The sequence below is a fragment of the Oratosquilla oratoria genome, chromosome 40 (genome assembly GCF_046742065.1).
Source record: "Oratosquilla oratoria isolate Oo_2021 chromosome 40, ASM4674206v1, whole genome shotgun sequence".
Lineage (NCBI taxonomy): Eukaryota > Metazoa > Arthropoda > Malacostraca > Stomatopoda > Squillidae > Oratosquilla > Oratosquilla oratoria.
Window position 1 is genome coordinate 28,084,676 of NC_134816.1, and position 17,136 is coordinate 28,101,811.

The 17,136-nt window shown below is 40.4% G+C and overlaps 2 protein-coding genes across 7 annotated transcripts in view; one reads left to right on the plus strand and one right to left on the minus strand.

Annotated features, from left to right (window-relative positions):
* Positions 1 to 48: 48 nt before the first annotated feature.
* LOC143020735 (putative transcriptional regulatory protein Teth514_1449) lies at positions 49 to 5,873 on the minus strand. Of its 5 annotated transcripts, none has more exons than XM_076177446.1 (6): positions 5,729 to 5,873; positions 3,941 to 4,116; positions 3,346 to 3,458; positions 2,266 to 2,399; positions 1,396 to 1,543; positions 49 to 304 (listed from the first exon to the last, which is right to left on the minus strand). In XM_076177446.1, exons 2-6 carry the CDS (start codon positions 4,032 to 4,034, stop codon positions 104 to 106), a joined length of 690 nt encoding a protein of 229 aa, XP_076033561.1. In that variant the 5' UTR covers positions 4,035 to 4,116; positions 5,729 to 5,873; the 3' UTR covers positions 49 to 103. The 5 variants fall into 5 exon arrangements, with proteins under 5 accessions (XP_076033561.1, XP_076033558.1, XP_076033557.1 ...); XM_076177443.1 differs by having other exon boundaries at positions 3,891 to 4,116; positions 5,729 to 5,872; XM_076177442.1 differs by lacking the exon at positions 5,729 to 5,873 and adding an exon at positions 5,548 to 5,634 and having other exon boundaries at positions 3,891 to 4,116.
* LOC143020734 (arylsulfatase H-like) overlaps positions 5,610 to 17,136 on the plus strand; it is a 30,389-nt gene continuing 18,862 nt past the window's right edge. Inside the window, exon 1 of one of the 2 annotated variants that reach the window (XM_076177441.1) lies at positions 5,610 to 5,640. The gene's annotated coding sequence lies outside the window, so the exon portion shown is untranslated. Of the gene's footprint in view, positions 5,641 to 15,190; positions 15,329 to 17,136 lie in introns of those variants that run through there. The other variant, XM_076177440.1, reaches the window with a different exon arrangement.

Below are 17,136 nucleotides of genomic sequence, written 5' to 3' on the forward strand. Positions count from 1 at the left end.
TAGTATTTACTTTTTTTATAAGAGGAACTATGATAATAAAAAAGTAAACTATATTACAAAGTTTATTTACATATAATGTTTCACTGTTTGTACACTTGCAAAACTATTCAATATTTAAATGTACCTTTATTACATCATCATTATCTTCTATCCTTTTAACTATTTTATCAATTTCTTCCATATAAGTATCTGGGACTGAGACAGGTTGAACTGGAAGAAAATCAACACTGGCATATTCTGTTGCATAATCTAAAGCTTCTAGTGACTGCTTCACTTTCACAAATTCCTCTGGAGCACATAAAAACTGAAAGAGTAAATAACACACATTAACCATTATTATTATAGTTTTAATCAATTAATTTATTTATCTATCATTATTATGATTTTCTTGCATCCGACCTAGATATGGACCAAAAGGTCTCCTGTCGGCATGCTCCGCCTTTGTAATCCTTTATGTATATTATGTGAATAAGAAGATTGATAGCTTGCAACTCTGGGAGATACTACAAGAATAATTGTGATGGGTGTGAAAAATTATATGATAATTATGACAGAAGGGTTACACAAAATATTTAAATTAATGAAAGCTGGAAAATTATCAGGATCAGCATAGTAGAATGTTTAGTGAGATTGTTTTATATGTGTATCACAAGAGTCTTCTGGTTAAGTGGTGGAGTGCATATATATCCTACTCAATAATATTGTAGTTTATGAGGAGATCTATTTCTTGATCTTTGCTGTGTTGCTTTTGACCTGATCAGTATTGTTGGAGTCTGGGTGATTCTTCTGTCCTGAAGTAATGAGCTGTGAGGTGCTATTGAACATTTTTTATTTATGTTTGTGTAAGCTTTAACTTACAGACCCACACATAAAAAAGACCCTTTCCCTTTATATGGGGGCTGACTATATCAAAACATACACCCATCTAAACATTTGTTTTTCCTTGCATCTGAGCACCTCATGGATGAAGGGTCATCCCTGTCCCATGCAAAAGAGCTTGGGTCGGAGGTACTGTAGCTAGACAGAGTACCTCCACAGCAGAACCTGACAGTCAAAACTGGTTTACCCTCACTACTTCATTTCATGGGAACCTTTATCTCAACCAATCAAGATATATATATAAAGCAGACAGGGGAATCCTACAACACAGAACTGAGGCAAGTTACTGAATGATCTCCTGTAGCATAATTGAGAAAAAGAGAAGGGGAAATTCTTTCCTTGTGCCAGAACTACCCAAGTTTAAGACCAATAGATGAATGATTACAAACTTCTCTGTTTGTAAGAGGACTTGGGGAAAAGGTGTTAGATGTAACCACTACTACATATCCTTTAGCACAAGCTCCTCACCTATCATGTTTATGTTTCAAAATTTGATGACGAATCTTTGTAACTTACCTTTAGTCCCTCATCTTCAAGAGTTACGTCTTCCACTCCAATGTCAATGGCGTGATCCATGGCCTCTTCTATGGACTTGCTTTTATTGGTAATAATCACACCTTTCTCTTCAAAAAGATGACCTGCACTCCCTTGTACTTCTTCCACCCTTAGAAAGAGAGGATCACTCAATTACAGCCAACAATTGTTCTTCAGCTTTCCTATAGATAATCAATCATTACTGCTGCCTCAGGGATCCATGACTAGAAACCTGCAATCCTACAGCAGCTAGTGATGCTTCACAACAGAAATGTTGAAAATCTATCTCAAATAACCTATTCTCAATGAGTTGGCTCATAAAGACAGAAGATAGGGGTGAATGGAGAGGGGTTGTGTATGGATGATGCTGTGATGCATGAGGGGGAGTGGGTGGGGGATGGGGGGTGAGGAAGTATGTACGAGAAAAAAAATTGATGCAGCCCGAAGGGATTTCTCCCCGTCTTCTCCTTTTCTGCATGGGGGGACGGAGAGGGGGGGTCACCGAATTTATGAAGCGGCCTTGCTGTGGATATGCTGTGTCTTGCGACACTGCTTCTGACCCAGGGCAGTGGACAGGATGCAGGGATGACCCGTCATCCAGGAGGTGCCAAGATAAGAGGGAGGGAGGAGGGTGGAGGGGAGTGGAATATATAGGAAATGGAATGGGTGGGAGTGGTTTCTATGCCTTTTTCTTTTTGGCTACCCCCCCTGTAAGGGAAAAAAGCCTTTTGTATATGTGTGTGTATGTCTATAACCAGGATACTCTATTCATTTTAAAGATGGTTAGCTCACAAACGTCTGTATCTTGTCTTCAGCAGAAAGAAAACATCTGGAATTTCAAGTGGTACTTACATTAGTTTTTTAAGAGTAGTGGACAGTTCTATTTTGGTTCGTCTTAAGTTGTCTGACAGGATATCCACCAGAAAGAAGCTACCAGCAGGTCCCCGGTATTCCATCCTGTAGGACTGTGCATTATCCTGGCCTTTCTGAAAAGTAAATAAATAATATTCCAATAGATTCAGAAAAAAACATATATACATATTGTACCATATATCTGAATTCATGAGGGGGCAACCAAGGATGAGATAGATGGATGGGGTAAAAGGGGTTTTGGGAAAGAGGGGGATGTCTGTTGAGGAAGGAAAGGAGAAGGCAGAAGATAGGGATGAGTGGAGAATGGTTATGTATGGATGATGCATGGAAGGAAGTAGGAGGGGGAAGTATGTGTGAATGACATTTTGATGCAGCCCAAAGGGTTCCCTATTTATTTGATTTTTTTTCTGCATGAGGGGATGGAGGGTCACTGATTAAATGAAGCACCCTTTCTGTGAATGTACTGTGTCTTGCTGCATTACTTCTGACCCATGGCAGTGGGTGAGATCCAGGGGTGACCTGTCATCCAGGAGGACCCAAGAAAAGAGGGAGGGAGGGGGTAATGAATGGGAGTATGTGGGGATGAAATGGGTGGTACTGGACTTATGCATTTAACTTTGGCTACCTCCCTTATAAGGAGAAAAGGCCCTTGATATATGTATGTATATATTAATTCTGAAACATCTTGTAAGCATTATCTTGGCCTTTCTGAAAAGCAAGTAAATAATATTCCCATAGATTCAGAAAAAAGTACTTTATCATATCTATTAATTCTGAAACTTCTTACCAGTATTCTATATGATAATGATTTGGTTTAACATCACAAACTCCTCCCCCTATTATGAGGCTAGGATGGTGCCCCTTACAAAGAACATTGTAGAATGGAATTTAATTTCCATACTCTTGGTTCAACTTCCCAGTGACAGAGTTCAAACCATCATCATCTCAACTTTCGGCACAAGTAGCAATACCCTAACCTACTTGGCTGAAGATTGGGTTGGATCTAATACCATTTCAAAGTAACCAAGACAACCTGGAACGACTTTATTATTCTTTTACCTGTGCACTTTTCAGCGCATTCTGTATGCTGGTATTTGGCATGTTGCTTCCTCGAGCCTGTTCTATAGCACGAGCAAGGGAGGAATTTAGTTTTGGGTCTGTACCTCCACCCTCTGAAATTGAAATGGAATTTAGAAAAGCAAACTGCCTTTGATTTATACTGAATCAAGATATCTATCTCTGTTCTAAGGGGTTCTTCCCCCTTATAAGGGAGGTAGCAAACTCAAAGGAGAATCAAGATATAAGACAACAAATGTTTCATGTGCCAAAGCATGCACTACCATACCTTTCAATACTATGACAAAATTTGTAATGAAAGTAAAAATTAAATAAATTTTTCACAGCAAATGATTTCCTACATTAATGTACACTATCAGAACAACCAAATATCTTGGCAAAATTTATATTTCTTGTGCATATTTGAATGTTTTCTTTTTAATGTTTGATTAGGTATGCAAGGGTACAAAATGTTCCATATGTGTATAGCAACCACAACCAAAAACTATCCTTATGGAATATTATCCTTTATCTAATTTAAATCTAACCTTTGATAGCTAACTTTATCAACCTAGTCATCTTGCTAAAAACTTTTTGCCTTTCCATATCCTTTGCCGCCTTTGTGTGTCTAATATTAGCCCACTTGGAGTGTCCAGCCATTGTCCGCTTGATAACAGGTGTGAGAGAAGCATTTTGTGAACTGAGCAGACATGATGAAGCAGCTGTTCTTGATATAACAGCTGTACAATTCTGTAGCATGGAAATTTTGTAAATCTGTAAAGAAAAATGAAATAATACTGCAAAAAAGTTGTACACAGAGAACAAGAGGAGCATCTATGAGTAGAATCATTTCTCATCTCACATAATGGTTCCACTCTTGGTACTTTTAAAAATTCGATCACTCATCACTACCTCCCTTTCCTTAATCCTAATCCCGATCCTGACCTTAATTCTGATGACACCTTTAACCCTTATCCAAACCCCATTCTTATTCCAAATCCTGACCCTAACCTTCACCCACACTCAGCACCTGCAAATCATACCATCTGTGAGCAGCCATTTGCGAGTTCCCTTCAAGAAAGAAAGGTTTGTAATTTGCTGAATAATTATGTATGGTATTTCATCACATGAATGAGGACATGAAAAAAAAAATACATGAATAATAAAAGTATCTGCTTCATCCCAAGTTGCAACATACAACAGTCTTAATACAATGGTGTTTTTTCATGTTTAAGGAGTTATTTATGAAAAAACAAAGAAAATACAAAGGGCATCAACCTATTCCAAGTCTAAATGATGAGATATACAGGGAAAGACTGAGAAATCCCAGATTCCAGGGATGAATGTTAGTTTTACTTTCCTAACCTAACCACATACATCTCTTGTCCAAACTCATATGAAAAATTCATCTACCAAAACATCTGGGTGGGAAGAGACCTTGTGGATTTCATTTTCAACTATTAAAGAAGCATTGCAATTCCTGTGTGGGCATTGGGAATGGAATTACTGGGGAAATATACATATGGCTTTTACCAATTAAACATCGAGTTACATTATTTTTATTTACTGCAGGCTATATTTGGTCATGTTTAATTACGTTAGGTTTGAAAACTGCATGTGCAAACTCCTGCAAATTTCCTAAAATTACTCTGGATGTAATAATTTGAGAGGTCTTCAAGAAGATATGGAGCATCTGATAAAAATTTGTAGTTATATTAGAAAGGCATGTCATTTCATGTAAAATAATACTGAGGGTTATATCTACAATGGTTTACTTCAGAAATAGTTCATTCGGTGTTGATATTTTCCTGTTTATATTTTAATATGGCTGCAAATGAAAAGGTTAAAAATTGAAAAATATCCCTATTATTATTATTACATTACGACTTAAGTTCCGATGCTCAAATAGTCTGAATATTCTTTAATAATTGGAAATAAATTTTCACTAAAATAAGGATGGCCGGTCATGTTTGTTACCATCCTTCCGTCCTCATGTAGTTACCCTGAATCGGTGCGATATGAAGGATAAAAACGCTATTTCTAACAAAATAGTTCGACTTTTGTCTTTTTAATTTGGCATACGTCTACATTTGTAAACGGCTATAAGCGTGTCAATGCCTTTACACTCAAAAAGCAACACTTGGGCTACTACGAAAATAATAGATGTCACGTAATGATGTACTGTAGGAAATTTGATCTTCCTACCAGTACCATTGCCTTCCACTTCTGACAGTTCACTTTCAACTGTGTTCCGATGATGTACCATGCCCGACTTCTCCAAATTGTAAGCTCAACAAGGTGAGGATATTATATTTATTACACTAAATCATCTTTATATCAAGGATAAAATTGCATGAATAGGTCAACAGTGCTGTTATATGCTTACCAACATTCGTATTTATTCACTGTAGTTTTTTTTCCCTGTACTGGTTTTAGTACTTCGGGAAAAAGAGCACAGAGGATCAATGTATCAGCTGATCCGAACACCGAATGAACGAAAGATAAACAAAACACGACACTAAATCATAAACATGTACACATAAGTAAAATATTACTCAAAATGTCTTATGAAAGGAATAAATTAAAGTAAATATTGATACTGGCAGTTAGGCGTACTGCATAACATAGTGGAAGACGTACGATATACCAATGGCATAAATAGTAAGGGAATAAAATTCTCACCTATGTTACGCCTTATGTCACACATGCCGACAGGCAGGTATACACCAGGTACAAATATTAAGCCGATAATTTAGCTAGCTACAATGAGGATGTGTGAAAGAGATAGCTGGTATTCTGTTGTTATTTTATGCTATTTTTATAAAGTACAAGAGAACAGTCACGTGCTTGGATGTTATAATAGGATATGGAGAATTTTTAATAAAATGTTTTGGAAATTCATTGGTTAGAACAGTGACAATATCCTTTGAGAGTGATTTATGTGTTTCTGGGATTTAGTGTCGAAATTTAGGTCACGAAGTAAGAACCGTTGTTGTCTAGTTCAACATAGTCAGGGATTGTCTTAGGGTGGGTGGGGATGAGGGGTGGGTTTGGGAGTTCGTTTTACAAAAAACATGAAACTATTTCCTTAGTACATATTTGGCACAGGAAATGTTAAAAAAGGATGAACAAGAACGCATGAAACACCTCAATCAGAATACTTTTCTCATCTTATTTCCATTTACTTGAACATTTTTGGGATAGTAAATATTGATGCTGAATAATATATCGGATAATGTAATTAATGGAGATGTGATTGATAACGCCCAATTCCGAGCTTAATTCACAATTGAAACACAATGGATTTGCACGAGAACATTTCATTGACATTCGAATACTTAGACTCGGAAATTTTAAGTCAGGGGTGGGGGGGGGCCGGTTATGGCATCGTCCACCCCCACCCCCACCCCCACCCCAGACTGCCTGTAACCCTGCCCCCTGGGTCAAAATATATTTTGGGGGATGGATTATGGGCACGAAGTATTTTGTTGAACATGATGAAGTACCTCACTGAATATAAGCCGATTCCCTTCAATTGTGCGCTGCAGTTGTTATGGACTGTAGTTTACCAGCGCTTCTATAGGACGATATGTAACCCACTGTTTGTATAATAAACCTTTGTTGGAATGATTCTAGTAATTTGCCAGGATCACATGAAAAACCGTCACCCCAGGCTTAGACAGGGTGGATTCTTCATGTGGGCTGTCCTAGGGTGACAATTCTTCATGTGGGCCATCCTGGGTTTACGATTATTCATTTATTCAACTTATACAGTTGATGACAATAAACATAACCCTCGTTCAACCTAACTAAATCTAATGATCATATATATATATATATATATATATATATATATATACATGTATATATATATATATATATATATATATATATATATATATATATATATATACATGATTTCAAGAAGTCTACAGCGACAAAGGCGTTTTTGAGTTTATATTTGATCTTTAATTTTTATAGTGCAACAAGTTTATGTGTTGTTTACAAATATCTGAGAAGGTGCCCAAAAGACGTTAGGTGCGGTTTTATATTTTTTAATTCTCCTATACGTATTTCGACCTTACTCAGTCATCCTCAGGGAGGGAGTAACAATAGTTGGTGATTACATGGGCCGAACACTGGGATAGGTCATTTCAAGTAGCCGTGATCCGTAGCGCTGCATACGTGGAAGTAGCAACTTCCTTGTGGATTGTGGAAAGGGGTGTTATTGTTTGTGTTATGTGCGTCTACTGCTTGTCAAAGACACTAACCTCGATTTCTGTCTTAACGGCAGTAGCGAATGCCCAGAACGCTACAAACAAAGCGTCATCCGATCACTAGTGAACCGAGCCTTCTCCCACAACAGTACATGGAAAACCACGAATAACGAACTCCAACGTATAACAACACTACTCGTCAACAACGGCTATCCACAACACTCCATCGAATCCATTATCAAAAACAAGATAAAATCCTTTACCGCCCAACCAACACCCACAAACACCAATATAACAACACTGGACCTGTACTACAAAGGACATATGAACACCGGCTACAGAGAAGATGAAAGAACACTTCGAAATATTATCACACGTAACATTCGACCCAACAACCCAGACAATAAGATACGCCTAATCGTATACTACAAAACCTCCAAAACACACACCCTGGTTATTAAGAACAACAGCCAGCCCCCCAACCCTCCTCTACAAGAAGTCAACGTCGTGTATAAGTTTGATTGCCCTGTCGGTGATTGTCAGCACCGCACCTCCTCATACATTGGCATGACTTCTATGACAATCTCCAAAAGACTCACATACCACCTCCAGAATGGCGCCATCAAAACACACATGACAAAAGAACACAAAACCACCATCACCAGACAAACACTAAACGAAAACACTAAAATAATCTACAAAGCTCACGACCCCCTTCGCCTTAAGATGGCCGAAGCAGTGAACATATACATCGAGAAACCTTCCATTAACATACGACTCATGCCCACAACCACACTCCCAAGCAGTAGACGCACATAACACAAACAATAACACCCCTTTCCACACTCCACAAGGAAGTTTGCTACTTTTCACGTACGCAGCGCTACGGATCACGGCTACATGAAATGATCTCTCCCAGTGTTTGGCCAATGTACATCCTGTATTTAAACCCATGTAATCACCAACTATTGTTACTCCCCTGAAGATTACCGAGTGAGGTCGAAATACGAATAGGAGAATTAAAAAAGAGAAAAACGTACCAAATGTCTTTTGGACACCTCAGCTATTTGGAACCAACACAGAAACTTGTTGCACGAGAGAAATTAAAGCTCCAATATAAACTCAACAACGCCATTGTCGCTGTAGATTTCTTGAAATCATGTATACAACATGGCCTCCTACCAATATATATATATATATATATATATATATATATATATATATATATATATATATATATATATTCTCTTGTAAACATACGAGGTTGAAGGCTAAAGAGGATTCACTGTTGATTATTTTATTGCGTGTAGCTTCGATACAACGCACAATCTTTTTATCTTCAGATTTGACGTATCTTAGTAGTTGTCCTATTGTGGCCGACGTTTCGGAACTTCCTGGTTCCATCTTCTGGGCGATCTGAATTCTGAATTCCTAGGAAAGACCACCCGCTTGCGCGGGATCGGTTTCTGTGGGAGGGGAAGAATGTCTGTAAGAAAATGAAAATATAATAGCGTATAAAAGAGGGCTATTGCCACCGGACGAATTAGCGAGCGATTTGGGGCAGTTGGTGGTCGTGGCTCGGGAGAAATGGACTGGAAGCTTCGACGGGGGCGCCGACGCCGGGATTAGGATTAGGATCACCAACAAAAGTTTAGAAAATGGTAGGAGGCGTAGTAGTAGAGAAAGGTGGAAAACGGAAAAATCTTTAGTGGGAGGTAAACTGAAATGAGAAGATGAAAGCTAGAAAGGAAGCGAATTTTAGTCGAAGAAAAAGTAAGTGTAGATGTTTGTGCGTGTGGCGCGGCTATGTTCGTGAGAGGTGTGTGTGTGTATCTTACGGGAAGTGAGTAGAGTTCACTTCCCGCGTGTAGAGCGCGTTCCTGATAAGCCACAGGTGGGGCCTGAGTAGCCTGCTTTTCCCCAGGTTGGGTTTGAAATCCTGTAGAGTTGATCCAGTGGCGGTGCGAGGGGGGCAGGCGGGCGGTGTAAACCCGTCTGCCGACGTCAACGAAGAGGTCGGCCGGCAGCAGCAAAGGAGATATATCTCCTCGCCACCACCGGCGAGCGTGTAGAGCGCGTTCCTGATAAGCCACAGGTGGGGCCTGAGTAGCCTGCTTTTCCCCAGGTTGGGTTTGAAGGTCAGTAGAATTGATTCAGTGGCGGTGCGAGGGGGGGGGGGGCAGGCGGGCGGGTGTTGTATGATCTCTTTCCTTCCAATCACAACTCTGAAAACAGAGAATTACGCGATTGGGAATTGTGTGTAAAATGTCAGAAGTGTAAACTCGCTCACCAGCGTCAGCGAAGAGGCCAGCGTTAGGTTGCGGGCCGGTTAGACAGAGAGGTGTCCCAAATCTCTCCGTCGACCAGCCCGCGATCAGATTGAGGGTTCTGAGTGAGAGACGGTTTGGGCCTCCGGTAAGCCAACGAGCAAGTTGTGCGTGTGCCTCTTTTCTTCCAAGCACTACTCTGAAAACAGAGAATTACGTGACTTGGGAAATATGTGTATTTGTCTTAGTGTAAACCCGCCTGCCGACGTCAACGAAGAGGTCGGCCTGTGCCAGACCGGCAGCAGCAAGGAGATATATCTCCTCGCCACCACCGGCCGGCGAAGATCCCTGGGCGTTTGTCGAGAGAGCTGGAGTGCAGAGACGTCCGACCTCTAGGAGCGCTGTGTTGAGAGGAGACCCCTTTCTGCGGAAATCCTTATGATCCCAACTCCATTGTATAAATACGACATCCACAGACACTGCACATCAGATCGCCCAGAAGATGGAACCAGGAAGTTCCGAAACGTCGGCCACAATAGGACAACCACTAAGATACGTCAAATCTGAAGATAAAAAGATTGTGCGTTGTATCGAAGCTACACGCAATAAAATAATCAACAGTGAATCCTCTTTAGCCTTCAACCTCGTATGTTTACAAGAGAATATACTACCTGGCTACACACACACACACACACACACACACACACACACACACACACACACACTTCAACGAATGGACGGCTTAGAAGACGTTCTGAAGAAAAGTGAAGTCTGTGGATCCCAACGCAAAGAGAAGTGCCTAGTGTTTTTGCAGGGTGGGGGGGAAATTGCTCGTGGAGTAGTGGGAACGTAGGGAAAGAGGAAAAGGGGAGGGATTACTGAGGGAAATGGAAGGAAATGAGGAGGGAGTAGACTTTGACCAGCCAGACAAGCGGAAGGTAAACAAAAGACTTAGCGAGGATCAAATGTCTAATAAAAATGTAAAGATTAGAAGTATAGAGAGGAGCAATACAGAAGAAAGTGACGAGAATATGTTCCAGGGATTTAAAGAGGGTGGGGGGGACACAACCCCCCCCCCCCGACTGATAAGACTAGAGGAGAGAGTTGATAAGGTGATCGAGGACTTGGAGCGTAAGTTAGGTAACGTAGACTCCATTTTTCAAAGAATTGAAAGGTTGGAACAACTAGAGAAGGCTAACAGAAACTTAACTGAAGAAATAGAGGACCTAAAATGACAGTTAGGAAATGTAAAGGAGGAGAATGAGAAATTGAAGAAGAATAGTAATGAAAACAGAGAGAAACTAGCTACAGAAGCTAAAAATTGGAGAATAACTCAAGAAGGGAATAAGGTTTCATTCACTGACATAGTCAAACAGCAATTGAAAGAACATAATGAAGACTCAGTTATTAAAGTGATGAGACAGAAGGAGAATATAGTAAGAGAATTAGCTGACAAAAAGAAATGTATAATTATATTAGGAATGGAAGAGAAACATAACCCAGATAGAACTGCAAGAATCAAGGAGGAAAATGAAAGAGTAAGCAGTTTATTAAAATTAGTCCAGGAAGATGAACCAGAAATTATAAAGGAAATTGAGGAAAAATTCAGACTCGAAAAATATAGTACAGATAAGACCAGACCAATTAAGATTAAATTCAGGTCACAAACAACAGCAGAGAAAATTCTATCCAAGACAGGGAAACTAGCAACAAATGATCAATATAAAAAGGTATGGATAAAAAGAGAAATGAATAAGGAGGAAAGAGAGGCAGAAAAGTAGAAAAGAATTGAAGCTAAGGCAAAAAACGAGGAAAGAACGGAGTCAGAGAAAGAGAGATTCTATTGGAGAGTAGTGAACATGAAAATAAAGCAGTTCGACATACTAAAGAAAAACATAAGGGAAACAGAGAATACAATGGAAGTGGCAGAAAACTAAGAGTGTCTTACACAAATATAGATGGATTGATAACAGGATTGAATGAACTGAATGATTATTTGAAAGAAAAAGAACCGGACATAATGGGAATTGTAGAAACAAAATTAAAAGGCCCACTACCACCCAACAGTGTAGGACATGATACATACAATTATTGGATTAGAAACAGAGAGAAAAAACAAGGGGGTGGAGTTATGTTCCTGACTAAGAAGGATATAAACGTGAAAGGTGTCATATATGGAAAGAATACAGTAGAGATGATTATGATAGAAGTGGAAGACCGAGATAAGAAGAGCAGAAAATTTGTGATCAATTATGTGCCTCCGAAAACAGCCTCATGGGAGGAGAGTGAACATAAAAGTATGTTAGAGGACACAAAGATAGCATTAACTAAAATAATGGAAGACGGAGGAAGAATAGTTATGATGGGCGACTTTAATTGCAAAGAAATCTGCTGGGAAGAAATGACAGTAAAGAGTGGTGATGACTCATGGGGAAATGCTCTACTTGAGATGATTACTGACCATTCAATGACACAATGGATACAAGAGAACACTAGGTATAGAAATGAAGAAGAACCATCGAGGCTAGACTTAATAATTACATCTGAACCTAGAATAGTGGACAAGATTGAATATAAAACACCAATAGGTAAAAGTGACCACATATTGATTGAAATGGAACTTAATGAAGAAAAATATATGAAAAGAAATGAACAATATAGAAAAGGAAGAATGATGTATGAAAAAACAAACTTTGATAAAATAAGAGAATTCTTCCAACAAGAAAACTGGGAAGAAATATACAAAGAAGAAACAACAGTGGAAGAGAAATGGAATATTTTGACAAAAATTTACAAAAAAGGAGTGGAAAAGTATGTCCCAAGACAAAAACAAGAAAAAGAATATGTAAAATGCTGGTACAACAAAAGTTGTAGGGAGTTAAAGGACAAAAGAGACAAAGCCTGGAACAGATGGAAAAAAAGACAGAAGACCTGAAAAATGGAAAATATATACTGGTTATAGAAATGAATATGTACAAAAGTGCAGAGAGGAAAAAAGAAAATATGAAAAAGATGTTATAGAAAAGTGTAAAGATCAACCAAAACTATTCTACAGATTTGTAAACAATAAACTGAAAAAACAAACAAGACTTAGAGAAATTAAGACAAGGAGGAGTTGAATACACTGAGGAAATGGAAATGGCAGAAATTATGAACAAACATTTTAAATCAGTGTTTACAAGGGAAAATATACAACCTGAAGAGATTGAGTGGAAGGAAAAAGTCCCCCTATGGAAGAAATAGAAGTAACAAAGAATGAAATATTGACACACTTGGGTAATTTTGATGTCAGAAAATCGCATGGGCCAGATGAAATAGCAAACTGGATTCTGAAAGAATGCAGGAATGAACTGGCAGACAAAATACATAGCATAATAAGCAGTTCCTTAAAAGAAGGAAAAGTTCCAGAAGATTGGAAAAAAGCAAATATAGTACCTATATATAAAGGAGGAAATAAAGAAGAACCTACCAACTATAGACCAGTCTCTCTAACAAGTACAATAGCAAAAATATGTGAAAGAATTATCAAAAGTAGATGGGTAAAATACTTGGAAAAAAACAACGTACTAAATCCAAGGCAATTTGGATTCAGACAAGGACGATCATGCGTCACCAATTTAATATGTTTCTATTCAAGGCTAATAGATATAATACAAGAAAGAGATGGATGGGCTGATTGTGCATTTCTAGACCTAAAAAAAGCTTTTGACAAAGTACCACATAAGAAGTTGCTTAAGAAATTAGAATATGAAGGAGGAATACAAGGTAAATTGCTAAATTGGATGGAAGACTTTTTGCAAGAAAGAAAAATGAGAGTAGTGATAAGAGATCAGCACTCAAAATGGAATGAAGTAATAAGCGGTGTCCCGCAGGGAACAGTTCTGGCCCCAATAATGTTTGCTATATATATTAATGATATGGATGAAGGAATTGAAAGCTATATGAGCTTCTTTGCAGATGATGCAAAATTACTGAAAAGAGTGAAAACTGAAGAAGATTGTGAATCACTACAGAGAGATCTAAATAAAGTACAAGAATGGAGTAGGAAGTGGGAGATGGAGTTCAATACAAAAAAGTGTAGTATAATGGAATTTGGAAAAAGCAAAAACAGAATAACAGGATCATATAATTTGGGAAAAGAAGGAATAAAAAAAGTAGAAAATGAGAAGGACCTGGGAGTCATTGTTATGAATAATATGTCACCTGAGAAACATATAAATAAGATTTTTGGAGAAACTTATAATTTAATAAGAACAATCAAAGTGGCATTTACATACCTGGATGAAGAAATGGTGAGGAAAATCCTAATCACCCTGATAAGACCAAGATTGGAATATGCAGCAACGATATGGTCACCAAGTACAAAAAAATGTATAAAAAAACTTGAAAGAATACAAAGAGCAATTACAAAACTGGCACCAACACTCTAAAAACTATCATATGAAGAGAGACTACAAAAACTTAAACTACAGACACTAGAGCAAAGAAGAGAGAGAGGAGATTTGATAGCTATTTACAGAATCATGAAAGGCATAGAAATTACTGATAGAGAGAATCTGATAAAATGGGATGACAGAAATACAAGAGGACACGGAAAGAAAATAAAAAAAGACAGCTATAGAAGAGATTTTAAAAAGAACAGTTTTCCTCACAGAGCAATAGACAGTTGGAACAAGTTAGATGAGAAAGTGGTGTGTGCAAAAACAATACATGAATTTAAAAATAGTTTAGATAAAATGAGATATGAAGACGGGACCCCACGAGCATAGCTCCCCTTCCCGTAAAATACAACTAGGTAAATACAACTAGGTAAATACACACACACACACACACATATATTTATGTGTGTGTGTGTTTATATATATATATATATATATATATGTATATATATGTATATATATATATATATATATATATATATATATATATATATATGTGTATATCCCTCTCCAGTAATGTCGTAACACATTAATAAATACACTAAAAACCCACTGTTGATTGAATTTAAGAAAAGAAAGGAAATGACGATTTCCGTATGTTTCGATCACTTGCTGTGATCCTCTTCAAGCGGAATACAAAGACAAGATTTTTTTTTTTTACATTTATTGATAACAAGAAATACATCTTGCCTGGGTCTCTACCCACTACTCCTAGAAGGCATACTAGTATGCCTTTTACAATTAAGGTTATGTGTACATGTATTTAATAAGTTAGAGTCATGTCAATTGTTGAAGTGCTGCACGGTCCTGGTCGGTCCCCACGGACCATCCGACGTGGTTAGTGTCCTCTGTGTCCGTCGCGTCCCATCCGGTCCAGCCGACGTGGTTAGTTTTCTGCACCCGTCGCGTCCCGTCCGGTCGGGCCAAGGCATTATGCGCAGTTACCCATCCGTATCCTCTGGGGCTGGCACTTGAAGGAGACGTCCCAGCCGACGTGGTTGGTATCCTTTGCACCCGTCGCGTCTCATCCGGTCGGTTCGAGGCATTCTGCGCAGTTACCAAGGTGAAAAAGAGAAGGCATTAGTCCTTGGCTTAAGTTGGTGATGTGTCATAAGTAAAAAATCAGTGAGTACAGTCAAACCCATCCGTATCATCTGGGGGGGCGGCACTTGAAGGAGGCGTCCCAGCTAATACGAGGTAAGTGTCCTTGACAGTCGACGGATGTGTCCCCCGGCCGAGGTCCTGGGGCCCGCACGCAGAAAACTGGTCGCTGGGCAGAGGGCCACATAATGATTTAGCCCGTTTGCCCCCTCCTCTCCACAGTGGATGCAGGCCTCCGGCTGTCCCGTCACCTCCGAGAAACACCAATATCCAAGACGGAGGCGGTGAAGGGTGACTTCCTCTATCCTGGAGAGACGGACTCCAGGGCTCAGCCGCTCACACGCTGTGGCAACTTGGTACCAGCGTGCTGACGGCCTCTGGGCTGCCAGGTTCCTGTGGGTTTGCAGCTCCCTCTTGGCCATCGTTCTCGTTGCAATGGCCAAGATCTCAGTTCGGCTCGGGAGGACACCGATTCCGCCTTCCATGTCTCCTGTGGCCGCTCTTCTGGCCACCCTGTCTGCCGCTTCATTCCCTTGGATGCCGATGTGTCCCGGCACCCAATTGAGGACGACTGATCTCCCTTGCTGACGGAGGGCCTTGAGCTGAAATAACAACGAGGTCATTAGGTGTTTATGGTCATTGTGATAAATTCTAGATATTAATTGCAATAGAGCTAGACTATCTGTGTGCACAACTACATTATGTTGGTGGGTGTTGAGAGCATGGGTCAATGCTAGACCCACTGCAACACCCTCTGCTTGCGTCGAGCAGCGAGTGCCCAACACCCTTACTCCCTGTTGCACGTCCTTCGTGACAAACGCTGCACCTGCCACGTTGTGTACGGGATCCACGGAGCCGTCTGTGAAATAGACGACGCAGTTTTCCGGGGCGACAGATCTCATTGTGTCCTCCGCATCCGCCCGCAGGCGCGGCAGCGGCATACCGCGTCGTGACGCCATCACACTGATTCTGGCCGGTGGATTCTCCCAGGGGGGAGACTGCACATAACCTTCCACCGGCACATCCCTCCTCTTCTGAAGGATAAGGTCATGCAGGTGAAGGTCCCTTATGCGGTGTGCAACCCTCGCTGACCACCTCTTCTGCGGGAAGAGATCCGGATCTTGCTGGAGGGCGCTGATTAGCCTTCGCCGCAGGAACGAGTCATGTTCCCTCTGAATGACTCTTATGGCGAAGGCTACCACCAGTCCTGAGATCCTCGCACTGATAGGCAACAGTCCCGCTTCTTGCTGCATATTGGCGACCAGAGTCCAGCGCGGCGCGCCCAGTATTACGCGCAGCGCCTGGTTCTGTACTGCCTCCAAGCCAGCCAACCGTGTTGCGGATAGACCAGCCAGAGCACTGCTGGCATAGTCTATCACCGGTCGAATTGCGCTGACGTAGAATGTCCGGAGGACAGCGCTGTTGGCACCTGCCTCTCTGGTCGCCAAGGACTTCAATACGTTAATCCGGCTGAGGGCCCTTTCCCGGATGTAGGCCACTTCAGTCTGGAAGGACAGCCTGGAGTCAAGCCAGACGCCAAGGTACATGTGCGTGCTGACCCACTCTACCTCATGTCCCTGCAGCAGGAGCCTGTCCCTCGGCGTCACGCTAGTGCCAAAACACATGGCTTTAGTCTTTGGTGGCGAGATCTTGAGGCCAAGCTCTTCGCATTTTGAGGAAATGCGGTCGAGGCACATTTGCGTCCTCCTGGCCTTGGTCCCTCTGCCTACTACCACCAGCGCAACATCGTCTGCGTATGATAGGAGGCGG

Bases quoted from the DNA above. Each gene is read 5' to 3' on its own strand.
- LOC143020735 (XM_076177442.1), bottom strand. The intron at 3,459-3,890 runs GTTAGATTTAAA...TTTCAATTTCAG, and splicing joins GATAAAGTTAGCTATCAAAG to AGGGTGGAGGTACAGACCCA. The intron at 1,544-2,265 runs GTAAGTACCACT...TCTCTTTCTAAG, and splicing joins ACTACTCTTAAAAAACTAAT to GGTGGAAGAAGTACAAGGGA.